General features: G+C 49.0%; 2 protein-coding genes across 2 annotated transcripts in view; both read right to left on the bottom strand.

The window, feature by feature from the left end:
- Nucleotides 1-1,475: 1,475 nt before the first annotated feature.
- LOC107194561 (protein starmaker-like) lies at nucleotides 1,476-3,688 on the bottom strand. The gene is made up of 2 exons (XM_015584202.1): nucleotides 3,656-3,688; nucleotides 1,476-2,351 (listed from the first exon to the last, which is right to left on the bottom strand). The coding sequence occupies exons 1-2, from the start codon at nucleotides 3,686-3,688 to the stop codon at nucleotides 1,476-1,478; spliced, it is 909 nt and encodes a 302-aa protein (XP_015439688.1).
- Nucleotides 3,689-5,363: 1,675 nt separating this feature from the next.
- LOC107194870 (T-box transcription factor TBX20-like) overlaps nucleotides 5,364-12,803 on the bottom strand; it is a 45,394-nt gene continuing 37,954 nt past the window's right edge. Inside the window, exon 6 of the mRNA XM_015584577.1 lies at nucleotides 5,364-5,862. Within this exon, the coding sequence (XP_015440063.1) occupies nucleotides 5,364-5,862 (499 nt within the window). The remainder of the gene's footprint in view (nucleotides 5,863-12,803) is intronic.

Below are 12,803 nucleotides of genomic sequence, written 5' to 3' on the forward strand. Positions count from 1 at the left end.
CTCGCCACGTCCCCGCAACGTCCTCCGTTCCAACGGGAGAGGTTTTTCGGTTCCCCCTGGCGTCCTATACTGCTCGCCTTAGCATTCGTGCCACCGTGGACTCATTCATTATTCATTCGTCCAATTCATCACGACAAAACCGTGTAATTTCGATCGAGATTCGTGGAGATCGATCAACTCGAAATCGACGCAAGGTTTCGTCGACGTTCTGGTCTCGAATCAAAAAGATCTAGAACAGTGGTCGACAAACATTTATTCTAAAGGTCCAAATAGTAAATACTTTATAACTAAGCACCCGTTGTATCGCGTATTTTGAGATGATTTAAAATTTAAAATTGTAACATCTATTCTTAGCTCCCGGGCCGTACAATTAGAGTAGTCTGCGGGCCTCCGGTCTGGGACAACAGGAAGGATCGAAAGCACCGAGAAAAGAAAGAAAATAATCGCGGAAATGACCGACGGAGGGTGGGACGATCGATCGTGGAACGACCGCAGGTCGGCCAATTCGTCTTCTAGTTGGCGATCTCGCGGGAAGAAATTCGGGGCGGAACGAGGCGTGAGAAAACGATTTCACCCGGGCAAGGTCGGGATCACGGTAGGCGTCCTGAACGCGTATTAACGGGGTTCGTTCCGTGGATGGGTGAAGGCGAGGTTTTGGTTCACGAGGCAACGCCGGATAGTGGGGGTGGCTGGTGGTGATGGCAGTGGCGGCGGCGGTGGCGGGTGGAGCGTCTTCCCCGAGAGCCTCGTAAAATGGAAATCAATTACATCTACGCTTAACCACTTAAACTGGTTTCGCCACGGTCCTAAAGCCCGTTTACTCGTTGCGTGGGGATGAGCAACGCGTATGCTGTGTCGGTATATACGCGGCGGCGTGAAGGGAACGCGCGTACCCGTGTGTCGGCGGTTCCTCGAGGAGGAACGGAGCGCGACGGAGAATACACCGACGTTGCTAGGACGAGGGTTATTTAGCCCTGTCGGAGGAACAAGGATAAACGATGTATAAAGGAGCAACGAATGGTGGGAGGACCCGGTCCCTTGCTCAGAGTCCTTCTTCTTCGTCCTCCTACTCCTGCTGCTGTTGCTGCTGGCTTCTGCTGCTGGGCTCTCCTCTTGCAATCTTACATCCTCGTCTTTTTCGCGTCTACGCTTCTCTACGTCGGTTTGCGGCTCGCCGCCAGATCATTCGTATCAACATAATTACAAGCTCGGGAGCCGCCTCTCTGTTTCTCTCACCTCGCTCCACCCATCACGACGTAACACACGATCGCTTTCGCGCCCCGGTGAAACCTTCCCCTCCTTCTCTTCCACCACTACCTACTTCTCCATCTTCTACTCTTCTTTCTCCTTCCTCGGGTGCGCTTCTCTTATCTACCTGGCCGCTTGGGACCCAGGATGATCCGCCGCGACATGGCCGTGGATACACGATACACTTCGTGTCCACCGACCCGATCTCGCGATACCAACGGGGGAGATCATCGTCGGTAGGTGTATGTGTAAGTATGCTCGTTCCGATCGCAACAAAGAGGAGAGACCACCTTTGAAAACCACCCGGTTTCCCACGGATCGTTCTGATTATTCGAAGCATCGTCCTCGTCTTTGTCATCGTCGTCCTCGTCTTCGTCTTCGTCGTCTTCATCGTCGTTCTCATTGTCTTCGTCGTCGTCCTCGTCTTTGCTTTCATCGTCGTTCTCATTGTCTTCGTCGTCGTCCTCGTCTTTGCATTCATCGTCGTCTTCTTCTTCATCGTCGTTCTCATTGTCTCCGTCGTCGTCCTTGTCTTTGCCTTCATCGTCGTCATCTTCGTCTTCGTCGTCGTCCTCGTCTTTGCCTTCATCGTCGTTCTCATTGTCTCCGTCGTCGTCCTTGTCTTTGCTTTCATCGTCGTCCTCGTCTTTGCTTTCATCGTCGTTCTCATTGTCTTCGTCGTCGTCCTCGTCTTTGCATTCATCGTCGTCTTCTTCTTCATCGTCGTTCTCATTGTCTCCGTCGTCGTCCTTGTCTTTGCCTTCATCGTCGTCATCTTCGTCTTCGTCGTCGTCCTCGTCTTTGCCTTCATCGTCGTCTTCTTCTTCATCGTCGTTCTCATTGTCTTCGTCGTCGTCCTTGTCTTTGCCTTCATCGTCGTCTTCTTCTTCATCGTCGTCATCTTCGTCTTCGTCGTCGTCCTCGTCTTCGTGATCATTCTCATTTTTGTCTTCGTCCTCGTCTTCGACTTCGTCCTCATCTTCGTCGTCTTCTTCGTCGTGTTCGTCGTCGTCGACCAGTAGGGTAGTAGAAGAAAACGAACAGTGGCGGACAGGCTCGATTTCGAAGCGCACAGCAGACTGTGTGGCTGCTGGCCCCGAATGCTATTCGCGTAACAACGCGTCGAATTACCAACTCCATAGAGAGAGAGAGAGAGAGAGAGAGAGAGAGAGAGAGAGAGAGAGAGAAAGAGATAGAGTGTGTGTGTGTAGGTGAAAGGGAGTGAGAAAGGGAGCAGCGCGGCAGGCCGGCTTCTGGGCTCCGGTCGAGAGGGGTCGCGAAGTCGCGTTGGTCGTGGAACGAAACGGCGGCCTTAAACTGGCTGCGCACAGCATCTGAAAATAATTGCTCGTTGACAGGCCGTGAAATGAATTTATTTAATTTCAGATAGGTATAACAGAATTACACGGCAGTTGAAGGCGCGATGAAGCTTGGCCGCGGCGTGACGAGCCACTCGATGAGCCAGGGGCAGCGAGCGGCGCAGTCACGTCGTCGCAGACCGAGCGGCACAAGACCGCCTCGGGAAACATACGAGAAGAGAGGAACCGAGAGAGTCGGGCACGGGAGGTGGAGAGGCTGCGTATGGTGCCAACACGATCGGTTTATTCTACAGGGGCAATCTTTTCCTTGTTGTTTTTTCGTTCATTTTGTTTTTTAAGTTTTCGTTGTCTGGAAAATGGAGAAGTAGAGGGAATGAAAAGGAACGAATGTCAGACGAAGACAGAATGCTGACTTATAGTCATGCTATCTTTTTCTAATATTTAACGGCCTATCGGTCAAATGCGTTGTTTAGGTATTACAGACTCATCTCGATTATTGTCCCAAACTCGGGTCCACGGACAATAATCTTATAGGGAGAAATACTTCGGTCCTTCCTAGATTCGTTTTTGTGCCCGAAGCCCGAGCCTTGGAAACCAAAGCGAAGGAGCAAGAAAGTATACGCTTGGTGGGGATAACGCCTGGACAATAATCGTGTAGGACAAGCCAGACAATAATCGAGAGGAGTCTATATACGTCTATAACTGTCACCACGGGATTCAGACTCTTTTTTTCAAGTGTCCACGACGCGGCTTCGACCGACACGTGGAAAACTGGGAAAACGATGTATTCTTGTATTCGAGGGGGAGAAGGGGGCGGAGAAGATCGGCGCGAAAGTTAATGAAAATTCGTTTATTTTTTGATAATCCGTGCTACATCGAGAATACGGCGTTAACTCTAAATCACTACCATAAAAGATTTTCTTATGTACAAATATTCCATTCGTCTCGCACGAGGAAAGACGCGTTAATACTATCGTGGTATATGATACATCTAGGACTCGCACAGATTTCTTTATCTCTCTCAATCTCTCACTTTCACACTCTCCCTCGATCTTTCTACACCACACCAGGCACACTCTTCCTCTCACTCTCTTTCGTTTATCATTCACACGTGTTCTCATCCTCACCTTTTTTAATCACACATACATATATATTACAAGTCACCGATTAAACGTCGCGGGAATATTTTATTGATTATTTACACGAGTATCGCTCTTCGTATCGAGGATCACAACAGACGGGTGTACGAGAGGAATCGATCAATTTCCGGTATAAACGGAAAGCAGACCCTCTTTTCTTTCGAATCCCAGAGGGGACACGAATAAACACACGTCTACGGTTACATTACGCGGAGGAAGGGGGGACACGCACAGAAAGAGAGAGCGAACAAGTACGGGGCCATTTTCCTAAGACTAACTTAAACGCGTACACCAGTGATTCGACTCGAGCGTTCGAGAGAATTTCGAGATTTTCTCTCCTCGGAAAGGGAAACCAGGGCGCGCGGTCCGATATACCGAACATCGTGACGAACAACGTGCTCACCTTTCGGACGTGTTTACGAGACGGCGGCGACAAACCGACCGAGACTCGGTTGCCTTCGTAGATACGCGAACCGATACGACGCGAAACGTACACCGTAATTTTTATGTCCACACACGGTGCCTAAAACACGTCGACTTTGATAACCACGGACTGTTACATGTATAGTACACTAGACTGCTAACAGATGAGAGAAAAGTGATGCAAGTGGTGGGGGTGTCTTATACATTGAGTTCCTATATTCTACACTGCAAATGGCGGACACTTATTGCGTCAAGTGTGTCCGCCATTTGCAGTGTAGACGAGATGCGCATCAGTTACTCAGTTAGTGATCTAGTGTAGTATACAGGGTGTAAGAAAAGTGTTATAGGTCCCAGAAATGGGTCACTCGTGAGGTAAGTTTTTCCTTAATGAACATATTATCCTAGGATTTGTTAATGAGATATTAACGAAAAATTTTGATTAATCATAACTCGGTCGGCTGACTCTCGCTCTGATTGGTCGGGGTTTTTCGGTAAGATCTCGTTAACAAAGCCTCGGATAACATTTTTGCTAAGGAAAAAGATGTTCCAGGTCACCTCACCAGTGACCGATTTCAGGGACCTACAACACTTTTGGTACACAAGGACCCCAACTGTCCAACATTGATTTTCAACGGGATTTTGTAAGATGATAGTATGCAGGTTATTAATAATTACATATGAAACATTGGGTGTAGACACGCGATAATTTTACACGACATAAACAATTGAATTCACGAACCTCCTAGATAGATTGTGAATACAAGTCAAAGTTAACGAAGTTCCGTCAGCAAAGTAAATAAAAAATATTTCGGTGAACAGGAATCGATTATCCCAGGATCTACGATTTCCCAGCCGACCAACCGATCAAGAAGACACCCTATAGTACATAACTAGAAACCTGTACACTATCATCCCACAAAATCCCGTTAAATTCCAAATCAAAACAGTCATTGCCCTTCCGTCAGTATCCCAGAGCCTTCGAAACTCATCGATGATTCATCGAACCCGCGAAAAGTGGACAGAACCCAGTCTTGACCCAACTGTATCTACATATACTTTGGCTGCGCAGGATCCGACTGTAACTACTTTGGCTGCGCCGCAGCGTCTTATCCTCCTCGATTCGCGACAAATCATGCCAAAAAAAAAAAAAAGAAAAACAAACCAGAACGAGCATCATCGTCGACGATCTCGACGCGAGCAGTTATCGAGGTCCGAGGCGAATCGGGGCCGAGCGCTAATTGGGGGTGTTCGGACGAGTTCGGAGCGACGGTGGCGGCGTGCTCGCCGGTGGCGGGTACGGGGTGTACCTGAGGGAGGTCGCGGAAGGGGGGGAGGATCGTCGCGAGATCATGGCGACGGGTGGGGGTTGCCAGGGCCACGGAAGGGCCGCTGGGTAAGGAAATGGCGCGGTGGCCGCCACCGCCGGATACGGCGACGTCGCGCCTGTCGCTGCCCTCGTCCCCGGATGGGCCTGTCCCACGGTCCCGTACAAGAGGGCCGTGGATGGCGTCATCCACGGTGGTAACGCGTGCGCGCTCTCGTGCTGCGACTGTTGCTGTTGTTGCTGTTGCTGCTGCGACTGCGGATGCTGTTGCTGGGCGCCTAACGCGGCAGCGGCGGCCGCTGCCGCTGCGGCCGCCGCGGCCGGCGAGGACATCGCTAGGTGCTCGTACAATCGGACCGGAGCCACGCCGCATCTGACCAACTGCTGCTCCATCAGCTCCATCGGATCTCTGAAACGGACGAGCAAAAAGATCGCGGTTTATAATCTTCTTACGTGTCATGTAGAAAATACAAATCTATGGTTTTCGCTGTAGATCTGGGGTCTAGGAATGGAGGGTATAATTTCAACAATATAGAAGGGGCACAGTTTACATTTTTCAGAAATATAGAGCGTGAGCCTTGGGCCGTGGAAATTACAATATTTATTATTTGCAGCTTTACGAAAGAAGTTTGCCGACCCATGCTGTAGATTATAGCTTCTCAAACTTGGTTCACTCAACCCACCCCACTCTTCAATGTATTTTCCTCGTTAACCAGTTTTTCCAAATTGTAAATTATCTTTATTATAAAAATTTCCGAGTGTAGTCGTGTGTGTGTGTGTGTGTGTGCAGTTAGATAAAGTCCTCGAAGAACCTCGAATCAAAAACGATACCCATTGTCATCCCGTCATCCGAGGGTCAAGGAAGAATGACACGATGAAATTTCCGCACAAGCGCGCGGTCAGGAGGAGGACAGGGGGAGGAACGTATGAGAAAAAGAGAATGGCGGTGTCACAGAGCCCGCGGAATAATTAAGACGACGTTTTCCCGCTGAGTGTATATCCTCTTCGGGGATCTCTCTCGATATACCCGCGACGGAATTAACCGACCGATGATTTGGTGCGTTAGACGGCGCACGGTCTTAATTAGGGTTAATTAACCAGCGATTGTAACGGTCGTCGTGGGCCCCGATCGCCTCGGTCGTTATATCGGCAGAGAATCGCTAACGAGCGAATTATTGACCGTTGAATGAAAACGCGACACATGCAACCACGACGACGACGGTGTCTCCTTCGTTGGTCGCGTGATATTCGTGATAATTAATGGTCGGCTGGTGGTGCTGGTGCGGTATCATTGGGCGACGCGCCTCACGTTGCACCGTCATTTCCTACTTTCGTGATTACGCGCGCGGGAGTGGTGTACGTAAACACCGTGCGATTATCGCCGCGACTATCTTAATTATTGAGACTTCATTGTCGGAGAACAGAGGAGACGGAGGGGCTCGCTGGAGGGATATGGTGACGAGGACGATCTTTCCAGTCGCACGAAGAGAAGACGGTGATCGACAATTTCGATTGTACGTGTACACGTTTAGCGAAAACACCCATTGAAACAGGATCTGTTGCTTGGGCACCGATGCGCGATCCCACGCGTCAGTGATGGGCAAATTCATTATCTTGATTAAGTGTTTCGAATAACGAATGAAAGATTAAATAAGAATTTTTCTATTTTCAATCGATTAAACATGGAAATTTCGATTTTTATAGTCGGGGCCGTTCCTGGCGGGGGTGCAGAAGGTGCCCCGCACATGGGCGGACGCAGATCGTTTATTATATGTAAAACTTGGACTAGTGAGAATAATAATCATATGTTTTCTGACGAGTATGCAAATTTTAGACCAACAGAATTTCATCACATTAATTATATACGGAATCTGTGTAACAATACTCGTATACACGAAGGAAGTATCTTTATGGGCAGCCAAAAATAGCATATGACATTTAGCCATATTTAGTGGATTAAATTCGTGTAGGTAATTAATGGTCGCTATTTATGAACCATAACATCATTACAAACATTATGTGTTACTTTCGTACTTATATATATATATATATATATGGAATACCAGGTGGTCAGCAACCCAGGAACGGCCCTGTTTCCAGTAAAATAATATTACTTCTTGACTGACTCGACACTTGGCAAACAATTTTTCATTCTCATTAATTGTTCAGAGGTCAGAATGACGATCTTAGATACTACTACTCCTCGATAATTATTCTTATTATATTCGAATAAAATTGTGCCCAACTGTGCCACCCGCGTCGCTCTCGAGAAAGCGATCTCGATGCCCTCGGAGAACCAAAGTTCGGTAGTCGTCCCTCGGGGAAGGAGCCTCCTCGAGAGTTAAGTGGACGAAAAGAAAACCTGATATACCACGGGCCACAGTCGGGATAATTTCACCACAGACCGAGTCGACAATGATACCCTCCTATCGATCATACCCCCGGTTCCTCGAAATCAACGTCTGCAGGAGATTATTTTTCACGGTCCTGTGTGCTATATGTATAACTACTGACTAAGAGAGGAGACCTGAGAAGTCTCAAATGCGGTCGAAAACACTTCGCCTTTCGCCTCGTCGGAACGGATCGTTCACAGGTCTCGCGGTGTCTGTAGTTTTCAACGAAATCGAAACGGGACGCTGATCCGGGCCAGCGAAGAAAGGGAACGCGAACGGTAATCGGGTCAGGCGCAGGAGTAGAGAGAGAAAGAACGACAGAAAAGAACGAAACGGAGGAAGGTCGACGGGGGTGGTGTAAAGACGATCGAGGAACAATGGTTTCAACGTAGAAATCCTTGGAGAATTTTAATTTGAATGTCAATAATGAAATTATTGAAAAAGAAACGTTTCGATAATTTCTTTTTAATACGAGCCTTATGGAACTGTAGTTCAGTTCTTATTTAGCTAAAAAAAAAAAACGTTTCATGAATAATAGTAATGCCATAAACAGTACAATGTTCCACGCACCCATTGGTCAAAAGTATTGCCGCACCGGGTTAATACAAATTCCTAGATCGTTGAATCTGTCTATAACCTATTAAATATCAACCGGTAGATAATGCGTTAATTTATTTATTTTCATACTATATAACGTTCATTCACTGGTAATGTTAATTTACCGATGCATCCACCCTATCAACTTCTGGGCTCGGATAACTCGGCGGCAGAAGGCCAGAAGAGACCACCGACGCGGTTTCCGCGACTACGAACACACTGGAGAACGGAAGTCAGCCAATGGCGGGCGGAACAACGGAATATCAATTACCCGCCGCGACTTCTGTCCCCTCCCGTAAGAAGCGTGGGTTAGTTTTGCGCGGTGACTTTGTCCAGGCCGGCTCGAGAGGGAAGCAGACGAAAGAGAGAGAGAGAGATAGAGAGAAAAAACGGTAGGGAGGAAGAGAGCCAAAAGGGCTCTGCGAAGGAAAACGAGCCCCGGCTGAAAGAGACGAGGGATTAGGGAGAGATCGTTGGGAGGGGGAGGGGGAGGGGGAGGGGGGGGGGAGGGGCCCGGGGCTAATCGCCGTTCTCTTCGAACGTGCAGGACCACACACCGCCCGCGTCCACGGCCATTTCTCTTCTCGTTCGTCTGAAATATCGCTGTCAAACCCTCCCCGAACTCTATTAGTCGACCGGTTACGAGAGCATCGATGATTCCTTCTGGTCGGGGGCTGCGCGTGAGAGGGGATTCCTCTTCCGAAATTTTTCACGCGAGATGTAAAACGGAAGAAACGTTCGCGGTCACCGAGTACTCACGAAAAAGAAGGTACAGTGAATTCTCGATAAGTGTTCGAAGACTCCTCGGCACTCGACGCTAAATATTTCATAAACTGATATTCATATGCGACTGAAACAAGTGTCATTGGCTTCGGACTTCGGCTACTCATCGAAGATTTACTGTACAGTATGAGTAATTGAAAAAAAAAATCAGTTGAAGAAAAAAAATACGTATCCCCTTATTTTTGACTGCTTAACAGACATACGAAGTTTCATCAAAATCGGAGGGGAACACTTGCGTGCCTTCTCTTGTCAGAGAGGAAACAGAGAAAGGCAGAATGCTGACCCAGAGGATGCAGTCTTTTTCTAATATTTTCACGGCCTTTCGGTCGAATGCACACACAGTCCAGTTATTATACCGTCTACGGTTCGAGGGCGCGTGCTGCGTGTCCCACCTATGGCGCAGGGTGCTCGTATACGCGAAACGGAAATGACGAGGCACTACCAGAGAAGTCTCTCTCTATGCATTAACTCTGGGCTGCGATTCACGGCGCGCCTGCGTAGCCTGCCGGCCTTGAATTATGTCCTTAATGTTTTCATAAAGCTTCCTTATGTACAGACAATAAAAGCCCTAATTACAGTGGTTCCGGAGGAACGGTGGAGAGCGTTCTCTGCGCCCCCGAGGCAGACAGGGCTATTACTATTCGCAGACATGCCCGGGCCTCTCGCGATCGTTACACACCGTGGCCAATAAATATTTCTCGTCGATCCGCCGACGAGATCCGTGGCTGCCGCGGCGTTTTCCTCGTAACGACGAGCCCGTGCTCGCGCGCACGGTTACGTTGGAAACGTTCTAATTACAGAGGCCACACCGTCGTTACTCGTACCGTGGGTCGACCGTCGACGTTCGCCCGCGGTTTGTGCTTCTCTCTTTCTCGAGGTGCCCTTCTGTCGTATCCATTACACGTGTCACACGATTGGACAATGATTTTTTCTGCTCACACGGGAAGGCACGAAAGTATCCCCCTCCGATTTTGATGAAACTTCGTATGTTTGTTAAGCAGTGAAAAATAAGGGATACGTGTTTTTTTTTTAATCGGCTGAGACGCGACTTTAAGGGGTGAAACCACCCCTCGAAGTTTCGATCTGAAATTTTTTTTTTAAAAACGAATTATATTTTGGAGAATTTGTTAGACATATTATTCTATATAAAAAACCGCGAACCTTGTCCATTAGAAGTTTTCATGTATCTCCTCGGGTTTTCGAGATAGTACTTTCGGGCGGAAACTTCGAGGGGTGGTTTAACGTTTACAGAAAAGTACACTTACGATAAGCAGAGAATTCCTTTCGTTTCTGGGAAAGTATCGATAACAATGTAATTCGGAAGACTGCAGACGTGAAGAAAATCATAGGGCTTAGGTTAAGTAAACTTTTCCATTGTTACTTTACAATCAAGTTGTAATTTGATTGTAAAGTCCAATAAGACGTCCCCATCAACTGGGGGGTCCCCCGTGGAACCAATCAAGTGCCCAGTGGTGGGGAGGTCGATGTCGAAAGACACTCAGGATCGAGGAGCCTGCGAGCACTCATCGATGATTTACTGTATAGCGTATCCCTCGCGTCCCCCTGTTCGTCGACGAATGAACAACGATCAAACGAGCAAGCACGTTGAGTTCACATGGCCGATCGTGACGACGACTTGCGGATCGCGTGTCCCGTGGTTTTTCTCGACTAATTTCCCTCGCTCGATCCGAGATCGTCGAGATGCAACGGAGCAAAATGTCTTTGCGTGGTGTTTCGCGTTCCGTTCTGGGGAACCTGCCGACCAGACTCGACCGGTACGCGCAAAGAGATTTCTCTCTTTCTCCCACACACACACACACCCAGAAAGGCGAACGTCAGTGTGTGGTTTCGCACGCGAGCATCCTTTGGACGATCGCGAACCGAGAACACGCTCGTCGTCGTCGTTCCATCCCGACCTGACCATACACGAAGCGTTTTCAATAATAGAATACGATATCGGAATATCGAAACGAAAGGGAAAAATTGACTGCAATATATCAGAAGACAATCAAGACAAAATGCTTTTGGGATTTTCGCGCAAAAGGGGAGGGAATTTCACCTCGTTCGAACGGAGTACGGCTCGCGATATTAGCACGGAGGGGATATTCCATCGAACACAGCGGAGGAGCCTGTTATTCTCCGCCTCCCCCGAGGCTGACACAGGGCATTAGGTAAGTGGTAGATAATAATAGGTTACACCCCACCGATGGCCGATGGTAGTTCATCGAGAGCGAGACGCCGCGCAGCTTCGTTCGATTCGCGTCGATCCCTTCGTCTTCGCGTCTGTGTATCCAGCGATAGATGGTACTACACACGTGGCTGTTTTACTCGGTTCTTCGTCGAACGTCGAGGGAGAACGAGCATCGTTCCTTGTCACGGAGGAACGGACATATTTTCTTCGTTCCCCGAGGAAACGCAAATCAAGATGGTCGACCAGAGAGGGTGAACGTAAACGGGGGGGGGGGGGGGGGGAGGGAGGGGGTAAACAACGACGAACGAGAGAGAATAAGAGCGTCCAAGGACGAAAACAGACCGAGGGAAATGGCAAGAACGGGGGAAATGAGAAACGACCCGCGTCTGATCTCGCACCGAGAAACACACGGGTAAAAAGAGATTCAAAACGAGTCGCGTCGGGTGAACCGAAGAAGAACGACAAGAAAGAAGGAATGAACGAAAGAAAGGGAGAAAGGGGCAGCAGAGAAGGAGAGAGTGTAACAGTGAAGAAATTAATAGCCATAAAATATGAATAGAAATTAGCAGGTTCGGGGTGGCGTGACGCGTTTGCTCGCTCATTTCCTTTCGGCGCGTTGAAAAACAACAAAACAACACAAAATACGGTCGAGCCTGTAATTTACCCCGGCTGCCGCCTAGCAGGCCGACGCGCGATCGAGCGGGTCTCTCCGGGTATGTGTGTGTGTGTATTTATTGTACGTGTGCGACACGCACGCACACCAGGAATATTCGATCCTTTGGAACCCCGCGTACGGCGGGTAGCTAAGCTAGTGTATTTCTGGGTGTGTGTGAGTATCCTCTCGAAACGGTTCCGAGGCATGTATATATATACATATATGCGCGCAATCGGTGTTCCGAAGTCGGCTGGGGCATCTCTGGACTGGACTACGGGCTCGCAAGTCGGGCCATCATCGTCGTCGCACGGTAGGTATGGAAGGTAATGATCCGGTAATGACCCTGACGCGTTGGATAGCCAGCCGATATACGCGGCGGACCCAGTGTCGGCTAGTACGCGGCGTCCGGTGCTTCACTCTTCTTCATCTTTCTCTTCCCTTATAATACATTCTCTCTTCTTGTTTCTTCACGAAGTTGCCGCCGTCGTGGCCATAGCCACCACCGCTTCTGAAGTCCCGATGATGCACGGCGAGAAAGACCTTTGTTTTTGCGTTTTAAACGGCGGTTATTAGCTCCGTAGCGGTCCCGGCCACCGTACCTCCTCCCCCTCCCCGTTCGCCGTTCCACGGCCACCTCTTCCTTTTCCCGTTCCTTCCCCCCCCCCCCCCCCCCACCGCGTGTATATACCACACGTAGGAATCATTCCCTCTTTGTTCCTCGTGGTCTCTCG

Source organism: Dufourea novaeangliae, unplaced genomic scaffold (genome assembly GCF_001272555.1).
Source record: "Dufourea novaeangliae isolate 0120121106 unplaced genomic scaffold, ASM127255v1 scaffold8, whole genome shotgun sequence".
Taxonomy (NCBI): Eukaryota; Metazoa; Arthropoda; class Insecta; order Hymenoptera; family Halictidae; genus Dufourea; species Dufourea novaeangliae.

Bases quoted from the DNA above. Each gene is read 5' to 3' on its own strand.
- LOC107194561 (XM_015584202.1), bottom strand. From the start codon at position 3,688: ATGAGAACACGTGTGAATGATAAACGAAAGAGA. The intron at 2,352-3,655 runs GTGAGAGGAAGA...TTACGCGAATAG, and splicing joins TGAATGATAAACGAAAGAGA to CATTCGGGGCCAGCAGCCAC.